Source organism: Erinaceus europaeus, chromosome 1 (genome assembly GCF_950295315.1).
Source record: "Erinaceus europaeus chromosome 1, mEriEur2.1, whole genome shotgun sequence".
Taxonomy (NCBI): domain Eukaryota; kingdom Metazoa; phylum Chordata; class Mammalia; order Eulipotyphla; family Erinaceidae; genus Erinaceus; species Erinaceus europaeus.
Window position 1 is genome coordinate 159,606,718 of NC_080162.1, and position 19,149 is coordinate 159,625,866.

A 19,149-nucleotide genomic window follows, 5' to 3' on the forward strand; every position below is an offset into this window, starting at 1 on the left:
CATTTAATTCCATAAAAGAAAATTCTGTTTTTCCAGTAGTGAGGAACTCCTCTTCCATCTCCTCCTCTCTCGATTTCTTTGTCTTTGTACAAAAAAAAAAAAAAAAAAAAAAACATATTTATATTGGAAAATACATTGCCAAAGAATCAAAAAAGAATTGAAGTGATTGCTTCTGTGGGAACTGGGAGTGGGACTACTCCTTTTTCTAATGTATACTAAAATTTATTGTGTTTATGCTTGGTTGGCTTTTTGAAAAGTAAACTTAGCAGAAATATTCTTTCCTTGCAGAGGGCTGGTTTTCAGTTACGCCTGAGAAAATTGCTGAACATATTGCTGGCCGGGTCAGTCAAACCTTCGAGTGTGACACTGTAATAGATGCATTTTGTGGAGTTGGAGGGAATACCATACAGTTTGCCTTGACAGGAAAAAAAGGTAATTAGCTGTCAGTAGAAGAAACCTGTTTCCTTACTAATCTAGTCAGTAAGCATTTCATTTTGCTTCAGGCTTTCATTGCTGAATTTAATATATCAGTAATACTTCGCTACTAAATAATGACTAGCTTATATTAATGTGCAATTTGTATTACATATTGTTTAAAAGTGCTTAGTGTATATGAGTCTATTTTGCCAGCAGTCTTGTGAAGTATGTCTATCTTTACTATTTCCAAGATACAAATAAACTGAGAAATAAAGTGAAGTGACTTGTCCAAGATTTTATAGGCACAACTTTATGTAAAACCAAAATATATTGAAGTAGGAGATTCCTCTTTAGAAGAAAAGGACAGTAGACAATGAATTCCAGCTTTGCTATGCATTGTCTTTCTGGCTTTAGAAATCACTTAATCTTAATTTACAAGTGTTACATTGCAGTTTTAAATTCTATGACTCTAAAAATCTTTTTTTTAATTTGATCCTATAGATGAGAGAGATACAGAGAGAACGATCCAGAGAGAGAAACACACACACCAGAGTACTGCTCAACTCTGATTTATGGTGGCTCTGGGGATTGAACCTGGGACTTTAGAGTTTCAGGTGTGAAGGTCTTTTGTATAGCCATGTTGCTATCTCCCCAGCCCCTAAGACTCTAAAACTTTTATAAATAAATTGAACATTCTGCCCAAATTACATAGCTAAATCTAAATAGAATTTCTGTTCATCCAGTAAATCCAATAACCTTGTTCTCATAGATTTTGTTTATAGTATGTACTGTAGAAATATCAGTTGTCAGGTCATACTGTGAAGATGCTTTTTTAAATCTTTTTATATTGTACTTGTCATTTTTAGTTTTGACCTCAATTTAAGTTAAAAAAAAAAGGATAATATGCAGCTAAGAAATTGACATTTTAAGACCAGTGCTGATGAACTATTGCCCCTATTCTGAACAGAAGAACATTTGGTAGCTTTATTGTGGTCTGCCAAGAGCCTGGATGAAAGCTAATTTTACAAGCACTAAAATAATAATTATTTCCTTACTTACCCTTTTTAAAAAAAAATGCATTGTGCAGAAACTTGACTACTTAAAAGATAAACTGTTTTATATAACTAATAATTGTCATTTGACCCATCTCTATTATTTTCCATTTTCAGTGATTGCCATTGATATTGATCCAGTTAAAATTGATCTTGCTCGAAATAATGCACAAGTTTATGGAATAGCCGACAAAATAGAGTTCATCTGTGGAGATTTCCTGCTGCTGGCTTCTCAGTTAAAGGCAGATGTTGTGTTCCTCAGCCCTCCTTGGGGTGGGCCAGACTACGCTACTGCAGAGACCTTTGACATCAGGACCATGATGTCTCCTGATGGATATCCTTTGGAATTCTTTTTTTTTTTTTTTTACTTTTTTTTTTTATATTTATTTTATTTATTTTTTCCCTTTTGTTGCCCTTGTTGTTTTATTGTTGTAGTTATTATTGTTGTTGTTGGATAGGACGGAGAGAAATGGAGAGAGAGGGAGGGGAAGACAGAGAGGAGGAGAGAAAGATAGACACCTGCAGACCTGCTTCACCACCTGTGAAGCGACTCCCCTGCAGGTGGGGAGCCGGGGTTCCAACCGGGATCCTTATGCCGGTCTTTGTGCTTTGCGCCACCTGCGCTTAGCCCGCTGTACTACAGCCCGACTCCCATCCTTTGGAATTCTTAAGGGCTTAGGCAAATGAAGTCTGTGGAGGAGGAAGGATGTATGTGAATATTTCAGAAAGAGAGAGATGAGGGAAGGTATTGACTAGTGGTGGAAGTTAGATTGCAGTTTATCTTGCACTTACAAAGAACACATGTAAAGACTAATTAATGCCAAATATAAGACCCTATCTACTTTGGGCACTCTAGTTCACCCACTATAAAACAAGAACTAGAAAGTATTAATTGTTTGGATGATTACAGGGAAATGTGGAGTTTTCTCAAGATCTGTTAGTAAAGTCTAGGTGACTATCCTTGAATTTTTCTTCAGCTCATACTGATTTGTGCTGATTCTCTGTTCACACTTTTTCTGTTACTCTTCCACGATACTGAAGCAGATCCTTATTTCATAAACAGTAGTATTTATTATTTGTCCCTTTCTTTGCACTCTCCTCTCCAGAGGAATTATCTATTTAACTCCACTAGGAACTGTGTTTCTAAGTTACTAATGTTGTTTTAATGTGTAATGACCAATTACTTGTCTTTATTATTTACTAGAGAGAGGCAAACAGTTCTGTGTTTTCCTGTTCTTCCTGTTTCCATAATAATTAGGAAATGGCATTAAATAAATAGTTTTAATTTCTGATTTCTGACCTGTCTTTAACAGTATATATTGCATAGTAACAGAGTCTACTACTTAATCCTCCTCTAGACTCCTTTGTAGGATTTAGTTGTATGCCTACATATCAGAACACCTTTGATAATAAATCAAAATATATCTGATCAGACATGAACTTTTTCCTCAACTGCTCTTTACCTTTGAAATTTTTAGACTTTCCCAGAAGATTACTAGTAATATTGTTTATTTTCTTCCAAGAAATGCTGATATTGATCAGGTAAGCCTCTACTGGTATAACTGGAAAAATGTGGACAGAAAAGGACATATGTTGCTTCTTTAATTGAAAATGTTTATGAAAACTTCTTGAGTATTTTTAGAAGACAAGAAGTGTTTGGTAGTTGTATTCATACACACTTCATCCTTTTTATTTTCACAGTTCCTGTCATACATATAGAGAATATTTGGACTTTTTTTATGAGAGAAAGAACCAGAGCATCACTCTGGCATGTGGGATGCAGGGAATTGAATTCAGAACCTTGTGCTTCCAGCTTCAGTGCCCCATTCACTGCTCCTCCTCGCAGGCCCACACTTACACTTTTAATATTATACATTGAAGTCATTAAACATGGTGTGTTTCAAATACCATATGCCTAAACTAATCAATATTTGGTTGTTTATCAAACCTGCCTTGAAAATGGAAGTTTTAAATGTTTCTCATAAAAGAGTAGCCTAAATAGAAATATATAGAGAAATAAAACCTTAAGGATTTTTTGTCTGTGTGTTTGTGTTTGTTTTGTTTTTGTTTTCTTGCAGGGTTATTGCTGGGGCTCAGTGCGAGTACTAAGAGCAACTGCTGCTGGTGGCCTTTTTTTTTGTTTTTTGTTTTTCCTCATTTCATTTTATATAGGACAGAGAAATTGAAAGGGGAGTGGGACATAGAGGGAAAGTGAGGGGTAGAGGTAGATAGCATAATGGTTATGCAAAGAGACTCATGCCTGAGGATCTAAAGTCCCAGGATCAGTACCCCCCACATCACCATAAGCCAGAGCTGAGCAGTGGTCTAGTAAAAAGAGAGAGAGAAATATAGAACCCTGCAGATCTGTTTCAGTGCTGTTGACACATCCCCACTGCAGATGGGAAGTGGAGGCTTGACCCCAAGTCCCCAAGACATTCAGATGTCCTTAACTCTATTCTTCCATGAACATTTATTTTAATCAAGTTTTTTTTTCCTCCTGGAAGTGGGTATTATATAATAACTACTTCATAAAGACTTCATGGTGTCCTTATTCCATATTTTGTTGACTTCTATAAATACTACATAACTGCTTTGTATTAGGCAATCTGTTTAAAGCCTTTTGTTTTGTATTTCACTATAATATTTCTGAAAATAGGCCTTTTATTTTTCTTTTGTAACTTTAAAGTCAACTTTGCATTATACATCACAATTGCCATCCACCAGAAAGTAAAAGCAATCATCTCCACTTTTCTTATGAGAAAGATGCAGTATTATTTATTATCTTGTGTGCAGGAAGTTCACTTACATGTTCCATTTCTAGGGGGAAAAAAGTAGTGAAACTAGAACAGGTGGAAACTAACCTGCAGCCTATTGCTCATTCTTCCCTCTTCAAACCCTAAGAGCTGAGGTAAATCCAAACAATTTTTTATTAAACTCCCCAAGTGATGCTCCCAGAGTTGAGACGGACTGGGTTTAAAAAAAAAAAAAATGAAAATTAGCTATTGTCATCCATGTTGTGAGTCATTCTGTCCAGTAAATAGTATGTGTCATATTGGTTATAAGAAAAAGAGCATTATCCTACTTTTTTTGACTTTCATTTTCTTAAGTTCATAGCAAAACTGCTCTACCTTTACTCTGAGTTCTCAGTTTATGCAACAGGATTTCACTACTGCTGAACCAACTTTTTTCATTGAGGGTGAAAAAGATAAGGACAAAGAAATACTGCGACACCAGAATTAATAGGGTAATAGTAACAGGGTTCAAACCTGAGCCTCACACATTGCAAAGCACACACCTTGCCTGGGAACTATCCTTTAAGCCTCAACTTTTTCTTTAATATGTATTTTGTTTTTTTTTTTTCCAGAAACCTATCAAAATTATAATTGCCAGTTAATTTACATTGTCTACCTCTAGAGGGAGTAGCAACACCAGAGAATAATAAAAGTGAAAAAGGAAATAAGATTTCAAGTATATCATGTTGTTTGATACTGCATTAGGTCAAGTTACAATGGGAAATATATGTTTTTTGGGAGAGGGGGGTTAGTTTATTTTTTTTTAAATGAAGACAGTCGTGGTCCAGGAGATGGTGCAGTAGATGGAACATTGGAGTCTCAACTATGAGATCCTGAGTTCGATCCCCAGCAGCACATCTACCAGAGTGATGTCTGGTTCTCTCTCTCTCTCTCTCTGCCTGTCATTCTCATGAATAAATAGATAAATTCTTAAAAAAAAAAGAAGGCAGTCGACATGTGGGACTTTTTTCTTAATAAAAAGCAGGTATAGAAGGTTGAAAGCAGAATTACAAATAAGTCAACTTTCTTGTTCTTGTTTTGTTTTTGCCTCCAGGGTTGTTGCGGGGGCTCAGTGCCTGCACCATGAATCCACTGCTCCTGAAGGCCATTTTTTTTTCCTCCTTTTGTTCTTGTTGTTGTAGCCTTGTGGTTATTATTATTACTGTTGATGTAGGTCGTTGTTTGATAGGACTGAGAGAAATGGAAAGAGGAGGGGAAGACAGAGGGGGAGAGAAAGACCCCTGTAGACCTGCTTCACCGCCTGTGAATCAACTCCCCTGCAGGCAGGTTCTTGGGTTTCACGCCATGTGCATCTGATGCCCAACCGCCCAACCCCCTTCTTTTCTGTTTTTTTACTAAGGAACATGTATAATGTCACAACAACCCAAACTTATTACACATGGGTTGAATTCCCAAAGTTTCTGATGTTAGCATGGCTACCAACTTCTTTAGCAAAGTTTTTTTTCTCCTTCCTTTAAAAGTAGCCTGTTGTATTTCCTTATTTCTGTATTTCCTTATTTATGTATCTGTGACTTCTTACTAGGGGAAAAAAAAAACTTTAATGTTTATATACTCCTTGATATAGCATCACCTTCTTCCACTGCTGCTGAAGTATGTGTAATAGCTCTGAATTTGATTCTCTCACCCTTCAAACCAACCTAAGCAATGCTTCTCAAAAAAATATGCTATTACAGCTTTGCTGGTTACAGTTGCAGATTAACTGCAGAAAATATATCTCTAGCTGTACATACCTATCCCAACACTCTGAGTAGCCCTTTCTCTATCACTGAATGTCTTCCATTCTCTCAGACCCAGGATTATGCACTACCTTCTTCCCATTAATACTTCTTACTGCTGGGCTGCCAACATAGTGCATCTACTTTGTCATGCGAGTGACCTTGGTCACCCCACCACGACCCTGAAGGAAACTTCAGTACTCTTATCTTTATTGTTTTTCTCTGTCCCTCTGTCTCAGCCTCACTATGTAAAAAAAAAAAAAAAAATGACCTAGAGCAGTGAACAATAAAAGCAATAGTTCTTATTGCTACAGAGTAGTTTGCTATGCTCTTCTTTAGGGGCAGAGGCAAAATGCAGGTAATAGACCTCAGAAGTTAGATGAGAATATTGACCTGAGACAAAAACTTTGTTTTAACAACTTAACTTTGTGTAACAATTTAACTTTGTATCACAACTTCAGATAGTTACTAGGGCTAGTGTAAGCTTTATTGTCCTAGAGCAAAAGAATCTTTAACAACTGTCTCAGGTACTTAGTCATTTGATTAGCGTGCTTTTGTTGTTACTTCTGTGGAAGTGGGGGAGGGGATGGTCCTTCTGGCTTCCTGATTAAGGGTTGGTCTCTGTTGTGGTAGACTTCAATAAGAGCAATGTGTATTTTACTACAATAAAAAGGGAGAGGGTGGTGTACCCATTTGAACACACATTACCATACTTGGGTTCAAATCCCTAGTGCCCCCCTACAGAGGGGGAACTTCACAGTGGTTAAGCAGTGTTACAGGTTTCTCTGTCTCCCGCTTCTATGTCAATTTCTTTATCAGAATATGGGGGGGGAGGGTGTAGGTTTAAAAACACACAATAAGTGAAGCAGGGAAAGAGGTGGCTTATGTTGAGAGAACAGCAAAAAGCATCAATTGAAAATGGATATAATAGGTAACAGAGACTAGACCCCTTGAGGAAGAACCATATATCGCTTGCTAAGATAGACTAGTGTGGTACAGTAGGTACTCAGTAAATATTTTTGAGTGAATGAGTATATTCAAAAGGTGAGCTGGATAAAAAGTGTCCAGGATAGGAAGTTAATTCTCTTCATTTCTATCTTAATAAATAAACCTAATGTGTGAGAAGAATATTCTTATTCTCTCCCTTGGATTCTTAAATTGCTAGCATTGGAGAGAGAATACATCTTAGAAAACGAGTCAGCATGTAGTATGAAGTGTCTGAAGCAGCAGAGATTCCTACCACCAGTGGTACATGCCTACCTCACAACTAAATAGTGAACACTTGATATACCTCCTTAAATTTAAAATGAAGTAAAATGTTTAAATAAAAAGTTGGTCTTCCTATTCCTTGATAAAGCTTATAAAGAAAATGTTTTGACATCATGCTTATGTATATGTAACATCCTTATGTTCTTATCTTTAGGTGGCATCCCTTGCTGGGCCTGGAGGACAAGTGGAAATAGAACAAAATTTTCTTAATAATAAATTGAAGACAATCACTGCTTATTTTGGTGACCTGATCCGAAGATCAGCCCCTGAAAGCCAACTGTGAGGGGCTACCAAGAAAAAAAAAATGATAAAATACTTGGACTTTGTTTTTGTATTCACTGATAATTTCATACTAGTGGAAAAAATTATAGATTAATAAAAGTTAAAGAAGTTCTTTGAGGTCAGTATACATACTATGTATATTATGTTGTATACTAATATAGTAAGTATTTGATATGGAAAAGATAGGCTTACTACCATATTTAATGTCTCTATATGTAATGTTTTTAATTTTATGATATAATTTGTATATGTGTGTTTAAAAAATTACTGCTTTTATAAATATAAATTGGGAGTAAGTTTCAATCTGTCTGCCTATTTAGACCCAGCACTGAAATTATGTCTATGTAAGGCTAGAAACATATACATTGTAGACAATATATGATGAAAAGTAAAAAAATCTCCCACCTCTTCCCCCTACCTTTTATTCATATGTGTGAACAACCACAGTTAACAGTACCTTATAATGCCTTTATTTTGGAGAAAAATAAATGCCCTGGAATCATTTTTCCTTTATTTTTCAGTACGTTCCCTTTATTTTTATTTAATGTGCATATGTATGTATATGCACACACTATTTTTATTATCCCAAAGACCTTTCCATGTCAGCACATAAAGATCTGCCTCATTTTTTATAATGATTGTCTTGTACTTCATCTTCTGGTTGTGCCATTTGGGTTGGGTTGGGTTGGGTTTTAGTGCCAGAGGTCAAACCCTGGAGCCGCTCATGCATGTGAAGCATTTGCGCTAACATTTGGTCACCTTCCCAGCCCTGCCGTAATTATTTGAACCTAGTACCTAGGGGTAGGCATAAGTTATTTTAAGTTTTGTTTTCTCTTGTGAGAAAATGGTGTCTTGCTGTTTTTATGTGTTTTCCATAATTATGTATAGTAATTGAGCCTATTTTATATATATTTTAGTCTTTCTAAGTAATTTTGTTTGGGTTCACTGGGTAGGGTTGCCCACATTGCAATGAGCAAAACTCGGATTCAACTCCCAGCATCACAACAAATCTCAGCTATGACAACAGAGGAAGTTTCCACGTGTGTCTGTCATGTCTGTCTCTGAATGTGAATGTGCTCCAGAGCAGAAAAATCACTTAGATATGAGATCTTGGTTCCACCAGAAGAAAAGTACCTTTCTCTTTAAATTTACTGTTCCTTTCATCAATTTTTCCTTTCACGTACTGCCTTTTTCTTAATATGTATAAACAGTTACAAATTTAAAAGCCCTTAGTTTCTAATTACTATTGTAAATATGTTTAGCCAGTCTTGTTTCCCTTTGAACTTCTGGGATTTTTTTCTTGTCATACATATTTTTTTAATTTTTTATATCATCCAAATTCTCAGTATTTTTTGTTGCTTCTGAATTTGTTTATGTTCTCTTTAAAATCTTTTCTACTCCCAGAATATAAATACATGTATTATTTTATTTTATAAGGTTGGAGTTTTCTACATTTTCATCACAAAACCATGAAATATTTTGTAATGCAGTTTATAATTTTTATTAAAATAGCAGTACAAAAAGGAAGAATGTGTTGCTTAATCATTTATTTGAGAAGTATGTTCAAACAGCTTTACACTTGATAAGGACATAGGACTCTGACTATTTAGTATCTGGGACTGTTATCTTTTAATAATAGCATAGCCAGGTGGTGGCACAATGCTTGAGTGCAAAGTCACCATGTGCAAGGACCCAGGTCAAAGTGGGTCCCATCCCCTAACCACCCTCCTTCTACCCCATCCCCACTTACGGGGGATGGAGTTTTTGTGAGTGGTGAAGCAGCACTACAGGTGTCTCTCAGTCTCTGCCTCTCTTCCCACCTCCCCTCTCGATTTCTGTTCTATCATATTTATAAATATTTTAATGTGAACCTATTAAACATTAAAATAGGGTTTGGTTTGTGATATAGCCGAGGGAACTGAAATAAGTTAGGGGAATTTTCAGTAAGTACTAGGAAAAGGAACTATTAAATTAAAAACCTGTTGGTTTACAGAGAAACAAGGTTCACATCAGTCTCACTGAAAATGTACTGTGCTGTTGTTGAGGCTGAACAAAACTCATCCTGTACACCTCTGGGATCTTTAGAAGTTGCACAAATAAGCAAGCATGAGAGAGATTGATATTGGAAAAGAGATTCATTTAAAACGTGAGTGCCTTCTATGCAGATGGGAGAGAGTTTTCTGAGTAATTCACTCCATGGTCCACACATGCTTCTTACATAGCTCAGCTTGGCAGAAGACTTTAGAAGAAGAAAGGAAGAGTCAGTTCTGGAGATTAACAAAAAATAGTAAAAAACCTCTACCCTTATCTCAGAAATAATCTTGATTCATCCATACCTCCAGGGGTAGAATGGAAATAACTTTTTTAAAAATATTTATTCCCTTTTGTTGCCCTTGTTTTGTTGTTGTAGTTATTACTGTCATCGTTGTTGGATAGGACAGAGAGAAATGCAAAGAGGAGAAGACAGAACTGCTTCGCCACTTGTGAAACTACTTCTCCTGCAGGTGGGGAGCCGGGGGCTTGAACCAGCATCCTTACATCGGTCCTTGTGCTTTGCGCCACCTGCGCTTGACCCACTGCACTGCCACCTGACTCCTGAAAATAACTTTCTATCCGGCATATTTTGAGGGCTGAAGATTTTTGCTCCCCTATATCTTCAACCCAGAAACAGTCAGTCTGGCCATTAGGGATTATTATTATTATTGTTATTTTATTACTAATAATAATTTACAATATCAGAATCTGTCTTTTATATTTTCATGTAGCATTAGTAAAATAAAAATAAAATTTTTAAAAAAGATTTTAATCAGCAATATAGGAACAGTTTTTCATATATTACTTAAATGCATGCATTGGTCATGTAATTGTTTTTAACCTAATGGATATCTAATTACTACATCATTTCCTATTAAGTAAACTAACTTTGTTTTCATTTGTTTGTATGTGGATAACTCCCTTCCTGGAATCCTGTTTGTTCCCTTTATCACTCTGTCTTCCCTTCCTCTCTCAGTTTCTCTCTGTCCTATCCAACAATGACAGCAATAACAACAATGATAACCCATCAATAAACAACAAGGGCAACAAAAGCGAAAAAATGGCCTCCAGGATCAGTGAATTTGTAGTGCAGGCACCAAGTTCCAGCATTAACCCTGGAGGCAAAAAAAAAAAAAAAAGTTTTTTGAATAAAAAAGAAAGAAGCCCACAGTCACTTTAAAGACAACTCAGGGGACCAGGTAATTGGCACATGCAGTTGAACTCATAAGCTACCATGTAGAAGGACCTGGATTCAAGCCCCTGGTCTCCACATGCAGAGAAGAAGGTACGTGAGTAGTGAAGCAATGCTGCAGGTGTCTTTTTTTTTTAATATTTTTTTATATTTATTTATTTATTGGATGGAGACAGCCAGAAATTGAGAGGGGGAGGGGTGATGGAAAGAGGGAAACAGACACCTGTGGGCTCCCTACTCCACCACTTGTGAAGCTTTCCCTTTGCAGGTGGGGACCAGGGGCTTGAACCCAGGTCTTTGTGTACTGTAATGTGTGCACTCAACCAGGTGCACTACTGCCTGGCCCCTGCAAGTGTCTTTCTACCTCTGTTTCCCTCCCTCCCTTCTCAATTTCTCTCCGTCCTATCAAATGTAACAGGAAAAAATGACTACTAGTAGTGGTGGACTCCTTGTGCAGATATTTAACCCCAGTGATAACCTTGGTGGCAATATTAAAATAATAAATAAATGCCAGTCTAGCAACATCTAATAATTTGCCAGACTAGCATTTATTTTATAAGAACTACAGCACTGCTTCACCACTCATGATGTTTCCCCTTTGCATGGCATTCCCATGTGGGGGCCAGGAACTTGAATCCAGGACTTCATGCATCATAAAGTGTTTGCTCTACCTGATGAGCCATCTCTCAGTTCCTGATTTTTTTTTTTTTTTAAGATTGAAAGGGTCAGAGGAATAGGTTGCTAAGTAGCATGTATGCCTTGCCATGTATGTGGACCAGGTTTGAGCCAGGAGCTATGGTGTCTCTCCCTGTCTCATTGTCTCTCTATCTGAATGAAAACTTTAGCCTGTGAGTGGTGAAATTATGTATGCATTAGACCCATACTACACACACACAGGGCTAAAAGTATATAAAATAAAAGCATTTTCAAGTTCATCTTTTGGGACCCCAGTCCATTTGAGCTATTTGTTTTCTCTGTATCCCTGCTTGAGCTCACCGTGAATATGGATTTATGTCAATAAAATTCATACCTATGCCAGAAAGGACATTTATTCCTTGGAATGGTCACATACTCTTAGAGAAAATACAAATCACAAATTTAAGCAATCCTGGCACATAGTCTCAAAACTGAATTTCATGCAAAGAGTGATTTAAATATTTCTGAATTTTTCATCAAATTGTTGACAGCCTCACCATTTGATATCACAACTTTGTTTAGAGATATATATTCTGAGTTGCATTTTACCAGCTACTATAACAGGTGTGACACTGTGTGTGTTGAGGTTTTATGCTTTGGTATATGAAAATAGAACCAGAAAATAGTATAGCATGTGAGAGATGTAGAAAAAAAACAAACAAAAACTGCAAAGGGTATAACAGCTCTTTGCTCTATCATCAGTTAGATAGATAGATACCTAGTAGCACCAGTATTGAGCCTTTAAAAACTGATTTGCATTTTCACATTTTCTCTTTCAAAATAGTGCATAATTTGTGGCCCAGGAGGTGGCACCGTAGATAAAACATTGGACTCTCAAGTGTAAGGTCCTAAGTTCTATAACCAGCATTGCATTTGCCAGAATGATGTTCTGTTATTTCTTCTCCCCCTCCCTCCCTGCCTCCCTTTTTCTCTTTAATGAATAAAAAGGGAATACTGTATAATTTTTACAATCATGACTTTTTTAAAATTTTTAAGATAACATGCATTTGGATAGTGCATTGCTTTGCAATGTGTGGAACCCAGGTTCAAGACAAGCCCCATCTCACTCAAGAAAACTTTGACGCTGTGGTATCTATATTTGTCTACCTATCTATCTGTAAGGGGGGGGGAAGAATTTCTAATCTAAATAATTGGTGGGTTATTTTTGTACTGTCATCCTTTCTCAATCTGATTCTATTATCTTGGTTTAGGCCACCTTCATTCCTCCCTCTGTCTGTCTCTCTCTCTCACACTCTGTTTCTCTCTCTCTCTCAGACTTAATTTGTTTATGAAAGGGAGGGAGGGAGGGAGAGAGAGAGAATAAGAGCATCACTCTGGCCCATGCGATGCCAGGAATCCCACGTCTCTTTCTGTAACAGCCTCCTAGTTAATTTCTGATGTCAGGGCTCTTTCCAATCAATCTGTCTTTCAGGTCTGCAATTAGGGCATGCTTTCTTTCTAAATTCTAACTCTAAATTCCAACCACATTTCCTCAACCTAAATTTAAAAAATTAAAAAAAAAAAAAGATTTATTTCAACAGAGAGAGAAGAAAGAGGTTGGGCAGTAGTGTACCTGGTTAAGCCACATGTTGCAATGTGCAAGGGCCAGAGTTCAAGCCCCCATGCCTCACCTGTAGAGAGAATGTTTCATGAACAGTGAAGCACTATTGCAGATGTTTCTCTTTTTCTATCTCTATCTTCTCCATTTCCTCTCATTTTCAAACTGTCTATTAAATACATAAATAGATAAATAAATAGATAAGTAAAATATACCAGAATTCAAACTGGATACCACATACTTTTTTTTTGAGACCATATAGTTTGTAAATCCAGAATTCTACCTCTACACCACCTCCCAAACCACTCACCTAAAAGTTATTTCACCCTTCACCCTTCTCTTTGTCCCAATGAAAATCTGAGTGTCACCTCTGTATCCTTCCTCCTCTCGCCTTCATGATAATAGCTCATATCCCCCTCCAATGACACAATGACACAGCACAATCCAGTTCTTTATGTCTAGTCACATTTTTCACAGTCCACTCCAAATTCTGTCCCCCAGTTCTGCTCTGAGTGCTCTTAGTTCCTCCTTTGCACAGGCTGTTCTGTTGTTGTCTTAGCTGGGATCTTCCCTCTTAACATGATTGTACCTCACCCCAAATCAACTCAACCCACAGACAGCACTCTAATTTTTAAATTTTCTTTCTCTTTTTATTATTTTATTTATTCCCTTTTGTTGCCCTTTTTTTATTTATTGTTATTGGATAGGACAGAGAGAAACAGAGAGAGGAGGGTAAGAGAGAGGGGGAGAGAAAGACAGACACCTGCAGACCTGCTTCACCGCCTGTGAAGCGACTCCGCTGCAGGTGGGGAGCCGGGGTCTCAAACCGGAATCCTTACTCTTTGCACCACCTGCGCTTAACCCGCTGTGCTACCGCCCGACTCCCCTAGACAGCACTTCTTTATGAGATCTTCTTTGTCATTTCCTTGACTTGCTGTCTCCTGACCAGTCCCAAAATTTCCTGTTCTACTCACCGTCAGTCCCTTCATGCTGTCCTATTACAATTTACATTTCACTCTGAGTTGAAGCATTGAACAGAAAACCTCTGATAAAATATATAAAAAAAGAAGCCTTTATTAATTACAGCATTTCATAACTTTATCTAAAGCATTTACATTCCAATTGTCCTGTACTTTCCTGAGAAAGTGGCCAAGAAAGTGAAAAATTATTCAATCCATGACAGGTACTTATATGGCCAGAAACTGAGGTTAACCTTAATCACGGATCAGTTCATTTCAAAATCAAGAATGGCATATACAATTCCTGAATTTGGGTCTTTTACCCTAGGTTGTTAAAAAAAAAAAGGGGGGGGGGGGAGTCAGGCAGTAGTAGCATCAGGTTAAGTGCACGTGGCACGAAGTGCAAGGGCCGGCTTAAGAATTCCGGTTTGAGTGGTCCCGGAGGTGGCGCAGTGGATAAAGCATCGGACTCTCAAGTGTGAGGTCCTGAGTTCAATCCCCGGCAGCACATGTACCGGAGTAATATCTGCCTCTTTCTCTCTCCTCCTATGTTTCTCATTAATTAATAAATAAAATCTTTAAAAAAAAAAAAAGAATTCCGGTTTGAGCCCCCTGCTCCCCACCTGCAGAGGAGTCACTTCACAGGCGGTGAAGCAGGTCTGGAGGTGTCTTTTTCTCCCCCTCTGTCTTCCCGTCCTCCATTTCTCTCTGTCCTATCTAACAACTACGACATCAATAACAACAACAATAGTAAGTATAATAACAGTAAAAAAAAAAAAAGGCCAACAAAAGGAAAAATGAATAAATATTTTTTAAAAAAATTTTTAACCCATTCCTTCCCTCTAATCATGTTCATTTGTCCATTGATTTCACCTTTCTGCTTATGAGAACGTAACACCCATACAGCATGATAAACACTACTCATATCTCAAGCACTTTTTCAGAGAGAGAGAGAGAGAGAGAGGGAGCCAGAGAAAGGGAAAGACAGCAGAGATGCTTCCTCCAATCAGATGGGGTCTGAGCTTGAACCTGGGTTACACATAATAGCAAAGCAATTGCACTATTTCAAGACTGTTATTTTGCTGATCACTATTCACTACTTTTAAAATGATGTAACATTTGCATTAAGTCTAAAAAAATATGTTTTCTGGCTAGGTGGTGGTACACCTGGTTAAGTGCACACATCACAGTGCTCAAGACCCAGGTTCAAGCCTCTGCTCCCCATCTGCAAGGGAAAAGCTTCACAAGTGGTGAAGCAGGATTGCAGGTATCTTTCTATCTCCCCTTCCCTTTTACTTTCTCTCCCTCTATCCAATAATAAATAAAATTTAAATATTAAAAATAGATAAACAAGTTCTTTTTTAAAAAAAAATGTGTTTTTAAATTGTGTTTTTATTTATGACATATGAGAGAATGTGTCGCCTAAGGCAGAGAGAAGGAAAGAGACAAACCCGAAGACCATTCTAGGACTTGGGCTTAAACCAGGAACCTCAGACATAAAGGTTGAGCTTCTAACTAGTTGAGACATTTTCCCACCTGCCACACTAAACTTAAAAATTTGTAATGTCTGAGAGTCAGGCGGTAGCGCAGCAGGTTAAGCACAAAGTGTGAGGACTATAGGGCACCAAAGTAAAAGCCCTGTGGTGAGGGGTAGACATGCAGCTTCCTGGGCCAGTGGGGGGTAGGAGTGGGTGGGAGGGATGGGTCACAGTCTTTTGGTGGTGGGAATGGTGTTTATGTACACTCCTAGCAAAATGTAGACATATAAATCAGTAGTTGATTAATATGAGAGGGGGAAAATCAATTGTATGTCTCAAAGTTTTTCAAAACACAAACTGAATCTTTTTAATATATAGGCTGTGTATTTGATATGCGGACTCTCTCAAAAGCCTAGACCAAGTAGATTAGAAGTATCCAATAGCACAGCTATATACAAGATACTGGATACTGTACAGCAAACCATAACAAAAGGACTTTTCAAAGTTAACCCAATTACCAAATAATGTGATGATGATAACATTAACTATCGATTGTCTTTTTGAACCCTAAGACAGCAGGAACTTCACATCTCCACTATAGAGCCCCTACTTCCCCCAATCCTGGAACCCTTGGATAGGGCCCACTTTCCCGTATGCCTCTCCCAATCCATTCCAAATAATACTGCATCCGCCGATCACAACCTAACCAACGCAACGATTGCCACCTCAACATGCTTCACCTCAGACTGTGTCAAGAGACTTCACGTGTGGAATGACAACCCTTCAGCTTCATTACTCAGGTGAGACCTTTCCTTTTAATTATAGTACACTGTAATTTCATCTCAGGTGGTTCACTTTCTAACAAAGTCCCATAATCTAGATATACACCAGTTTCTGTGAGAGAGAGCTTATGTTCACACGTATCCATAAACTACTGCAAAATATATACCTGAAAGCAGAAGTACACTAGAGTTTGCAGTGAGTACCCCCCTAACACTTCCTCTCCACTATTCCAAGCTTTGGGTCCATAATTGCTCAACAATTTGTTTGGCTTCATATGTTAACTCTCTTTTCAATCACCAGGTTCCAGATGCCACCAGGATGCTGGTCAGGCTTCCCTGGATTGAAGACCCCACCAATGTGTCCTGGAGCTCAGCTTCCCCAGAGACACACCCTACTAGGGAAAGAGAGAGGCAGACTGGGAGTATGGACCGACCTGTCAATGCCCATGTTCAGCGCGGAAGCAATTACAGAAGCCAGACCTTCTACCTTCTGCAACCCTCAATGACTCTGGGTCCATGCTCCCAGAGGGATAGAGAATGGGAAAGCTATCAGGGGAGGGGGTGGGTTATGGAGATTGGGTGGTGGGAATTGTGTGGAGTTGTACCCCTCCTACCTTATGGTTTTGTTAATTAATCCTTTCTTAAATAATAAAAAAAAAAAGTGTGAGGACTAGCATAAGGATCCCGGTTCGAGCCCCCAGCTCCCCACCTGCAGGGGAGTCGCTTCACAAGCAGTGAAGCAAGTCTGCGGGTATCTATCTTTCTTTCCCCCTCTCTGTCTTCCCCTCCTCTCTCCATTTCCCTCTGTACTATCCAACAATAACCACAACAATAAAACAACAAGAGCAACAAAAGGGAATAAATAAATATTTTTTTAAAAATTTTTGTAATGTCTTTTAAATTATTTATTGAAGCCTTCAATGTGACCAGTTTAAAAAAAAAAAAAAAAGCTTTTTTTCTGAGGCTGGCTGGCAGTGCACTTAGCAGAGCATGCCATGAGTTAAGATGAGATGCAAACTCTAGGTTCCCACTTGTAGAGAAAAAAATTTCACAAGTGGTGGAGCATTGTTGCAGGTGTTTCTCTTCTCTCTCTATCTCTCTTTCACTCTCTCATTTTTTTGTTTTTTAAGTTTACCATAGCACTGCTCAATTCTGGTTTATGGTAGAGACTGAACCTGGGATGAGACAGTGGGCCCTTAGGCATAAAGACATTTTTGCATATCCATTATGCTATCTTCTTCACTCACTCCATCTAAAACAGAAATTGATTTATTTTTTAAAAAATATTTTACTTACTCTCATCTCCTCCCCCTCTCAATTTCTCTCTGTCCTATGCAATTAAAAAAAAGGAAAAAATACTCACCAGGAGCAGTGGTCAAGCCCCAGCGATAACCCTGGAGGCAAAATAAAATTATATATATATATATACATATATATATGTCATATATTTATAATTAATTTTACTTTAATGAGAGAGAAAACTAGGGTAAGTTACAGAGAGAGAAAGACCAGAGCAGTATGCAACAGCTCTGACTTATGGTGGTGCTGGGACTGTACCTAGGACCTTTGGTGCCTCAAGCAGTAAAGTCTTTTTTGTATAACCATTGTGTTATATAAGTAAAGTCTTTTTTTGTATAACCATTATGTCTCCCTAGCCCCAGAAAGAAATTTAAAAGACAAATCTGGGGGTAGTGTTGTTGTACAAACACCAAGCCTCAGTGATAACCCTGGTGGTAAAAGGAATTTGTTTCGTTCTCATCCACCATTAAGTGACCTGCTTCCATTGAAATAAATATGTAGCAGCCCAGGAGGTGGTGCAGTGGTTAAAGTGTCAGGCAACCATGAAGTCCTGAGTTTGATCCCTGGCATCCCATGTGTCAGAGTGATGCTAATAAATAAATAAGTCTTTTTTAAACTCCATAATCAAAACTAAATATTTGGACACTCACAAAACAAAGCCTATAAAGCAGTCTACACTGTCCCAGAGACTATTACTGTAAATCTTTTGTAGCAATTAACAGCTGTGTGTGATGTTTCCAGTGTTCAACATGTACCTTCAGAGTGCTAGGGGTCCCAGGAAGATGTCTGGCAGCTGTGATCATGCCTTTTGAGCAGACTGAATTTCAGTGAATTTATCATGAGGCCTGACCCAGTGAATTGACCCAGACCAATAGTAGCCATGGAGACCACTTCCAGTGTGCTTTTCCTTGTTTGGATTTTGTGATATTCAGTGCCCTCTAGAGCCTGGGGTCTAGAACAATAAGAATTGATTTAAGGACTAGTCACTTTTTTTTTTTTTTTTTTAGGATACAAACAGAGAGGAACTTCCCTGGTCTCCAGCTGTAGGAGGGAACCTTCACAGTGAAACTTCACAGTGAATCTGTGCTTCAGGTGTCTTTTTCCCTCTCTATCTTCCCCTCCCTTCCTAATTTCTCTGTCTCTATCAAAAGAAAACAGAAAGAGGAACAAAATGGCTACCATACATGATGAATTTGTAGCGCAGGCACCAAGCCTCAGTAATAACATAGGTTGCAAGTTTTTTAAAATGGTGTTGTTGTTTTAATTAAAAAGAAGTCACAACATTGAAACTTCCTTCAGTGTGGTGGAAACTGAGGTAAAACCTGGGATACAACATGTTAAAGCAGCACACTATACCCAGAATCTTTGCATAAACCAAGGGGTGGGGGAAGGGCCCTGGCTTTTTATTTTTCTGCCCTGCAGAAACCTATTTTATATTTTATGCCAGTTTTAGATATAAACTTTATTATAAAAGACTAAATAAAATTATTCTCCTGGTTGACAATGCCCCCAGGCCATCCCTACCATCTCAGTGATCTACACCTGAGTGTAAAGGTAATTTATCTGAAAAACAAAACAAACAAACAAACAAAAACCCTGCTTT

At 37.9% G+C, this 19,149-nt stretch overlaps 1 protein-coding gene across 3 annotated transcripts in view; it reads left to right on the forward strand.

Annotated features, from left to right (window-relative positions):
• Window positions 1–9,078, forward strand: part of TGS1 (trimethylguanosine synthase 1) — a 29,141-nt gene extending 20,063 nt beyond the window's left edge. For 2 of the 3 annotated variants that reach the window (XM_016191871.2, XM_060198890.1), the window contains exons 10-13: window positions 289–432; window positions 1,587–1,803; window positions 2,933–3,011; window positions 7,421–7,923. In XM_016191871.2, coding sequence (XP_016047357.1) covers window positions 289–432; window positions 1,587–1,803; window positions 2,933–3,011; window positions 7,421–7,549 — 569 coding nt within the window. In that variant the 3' untranslated portion in view covers window positions 7,550–7,923. Of the gene's footprint in view, window positions 1–288; window positions 433–1,586; window positions 1,804–2,932; window positions 3,012–7,420; window positions 7,924–8,501 lie in introns of those variants that run through there. The other variant, XR_009551808.1, reaches the window with a different exon arrangement.
• The last annotated feature ends 10,071 nt before the right edge of the window (window positions 9,079–19,149 follow it).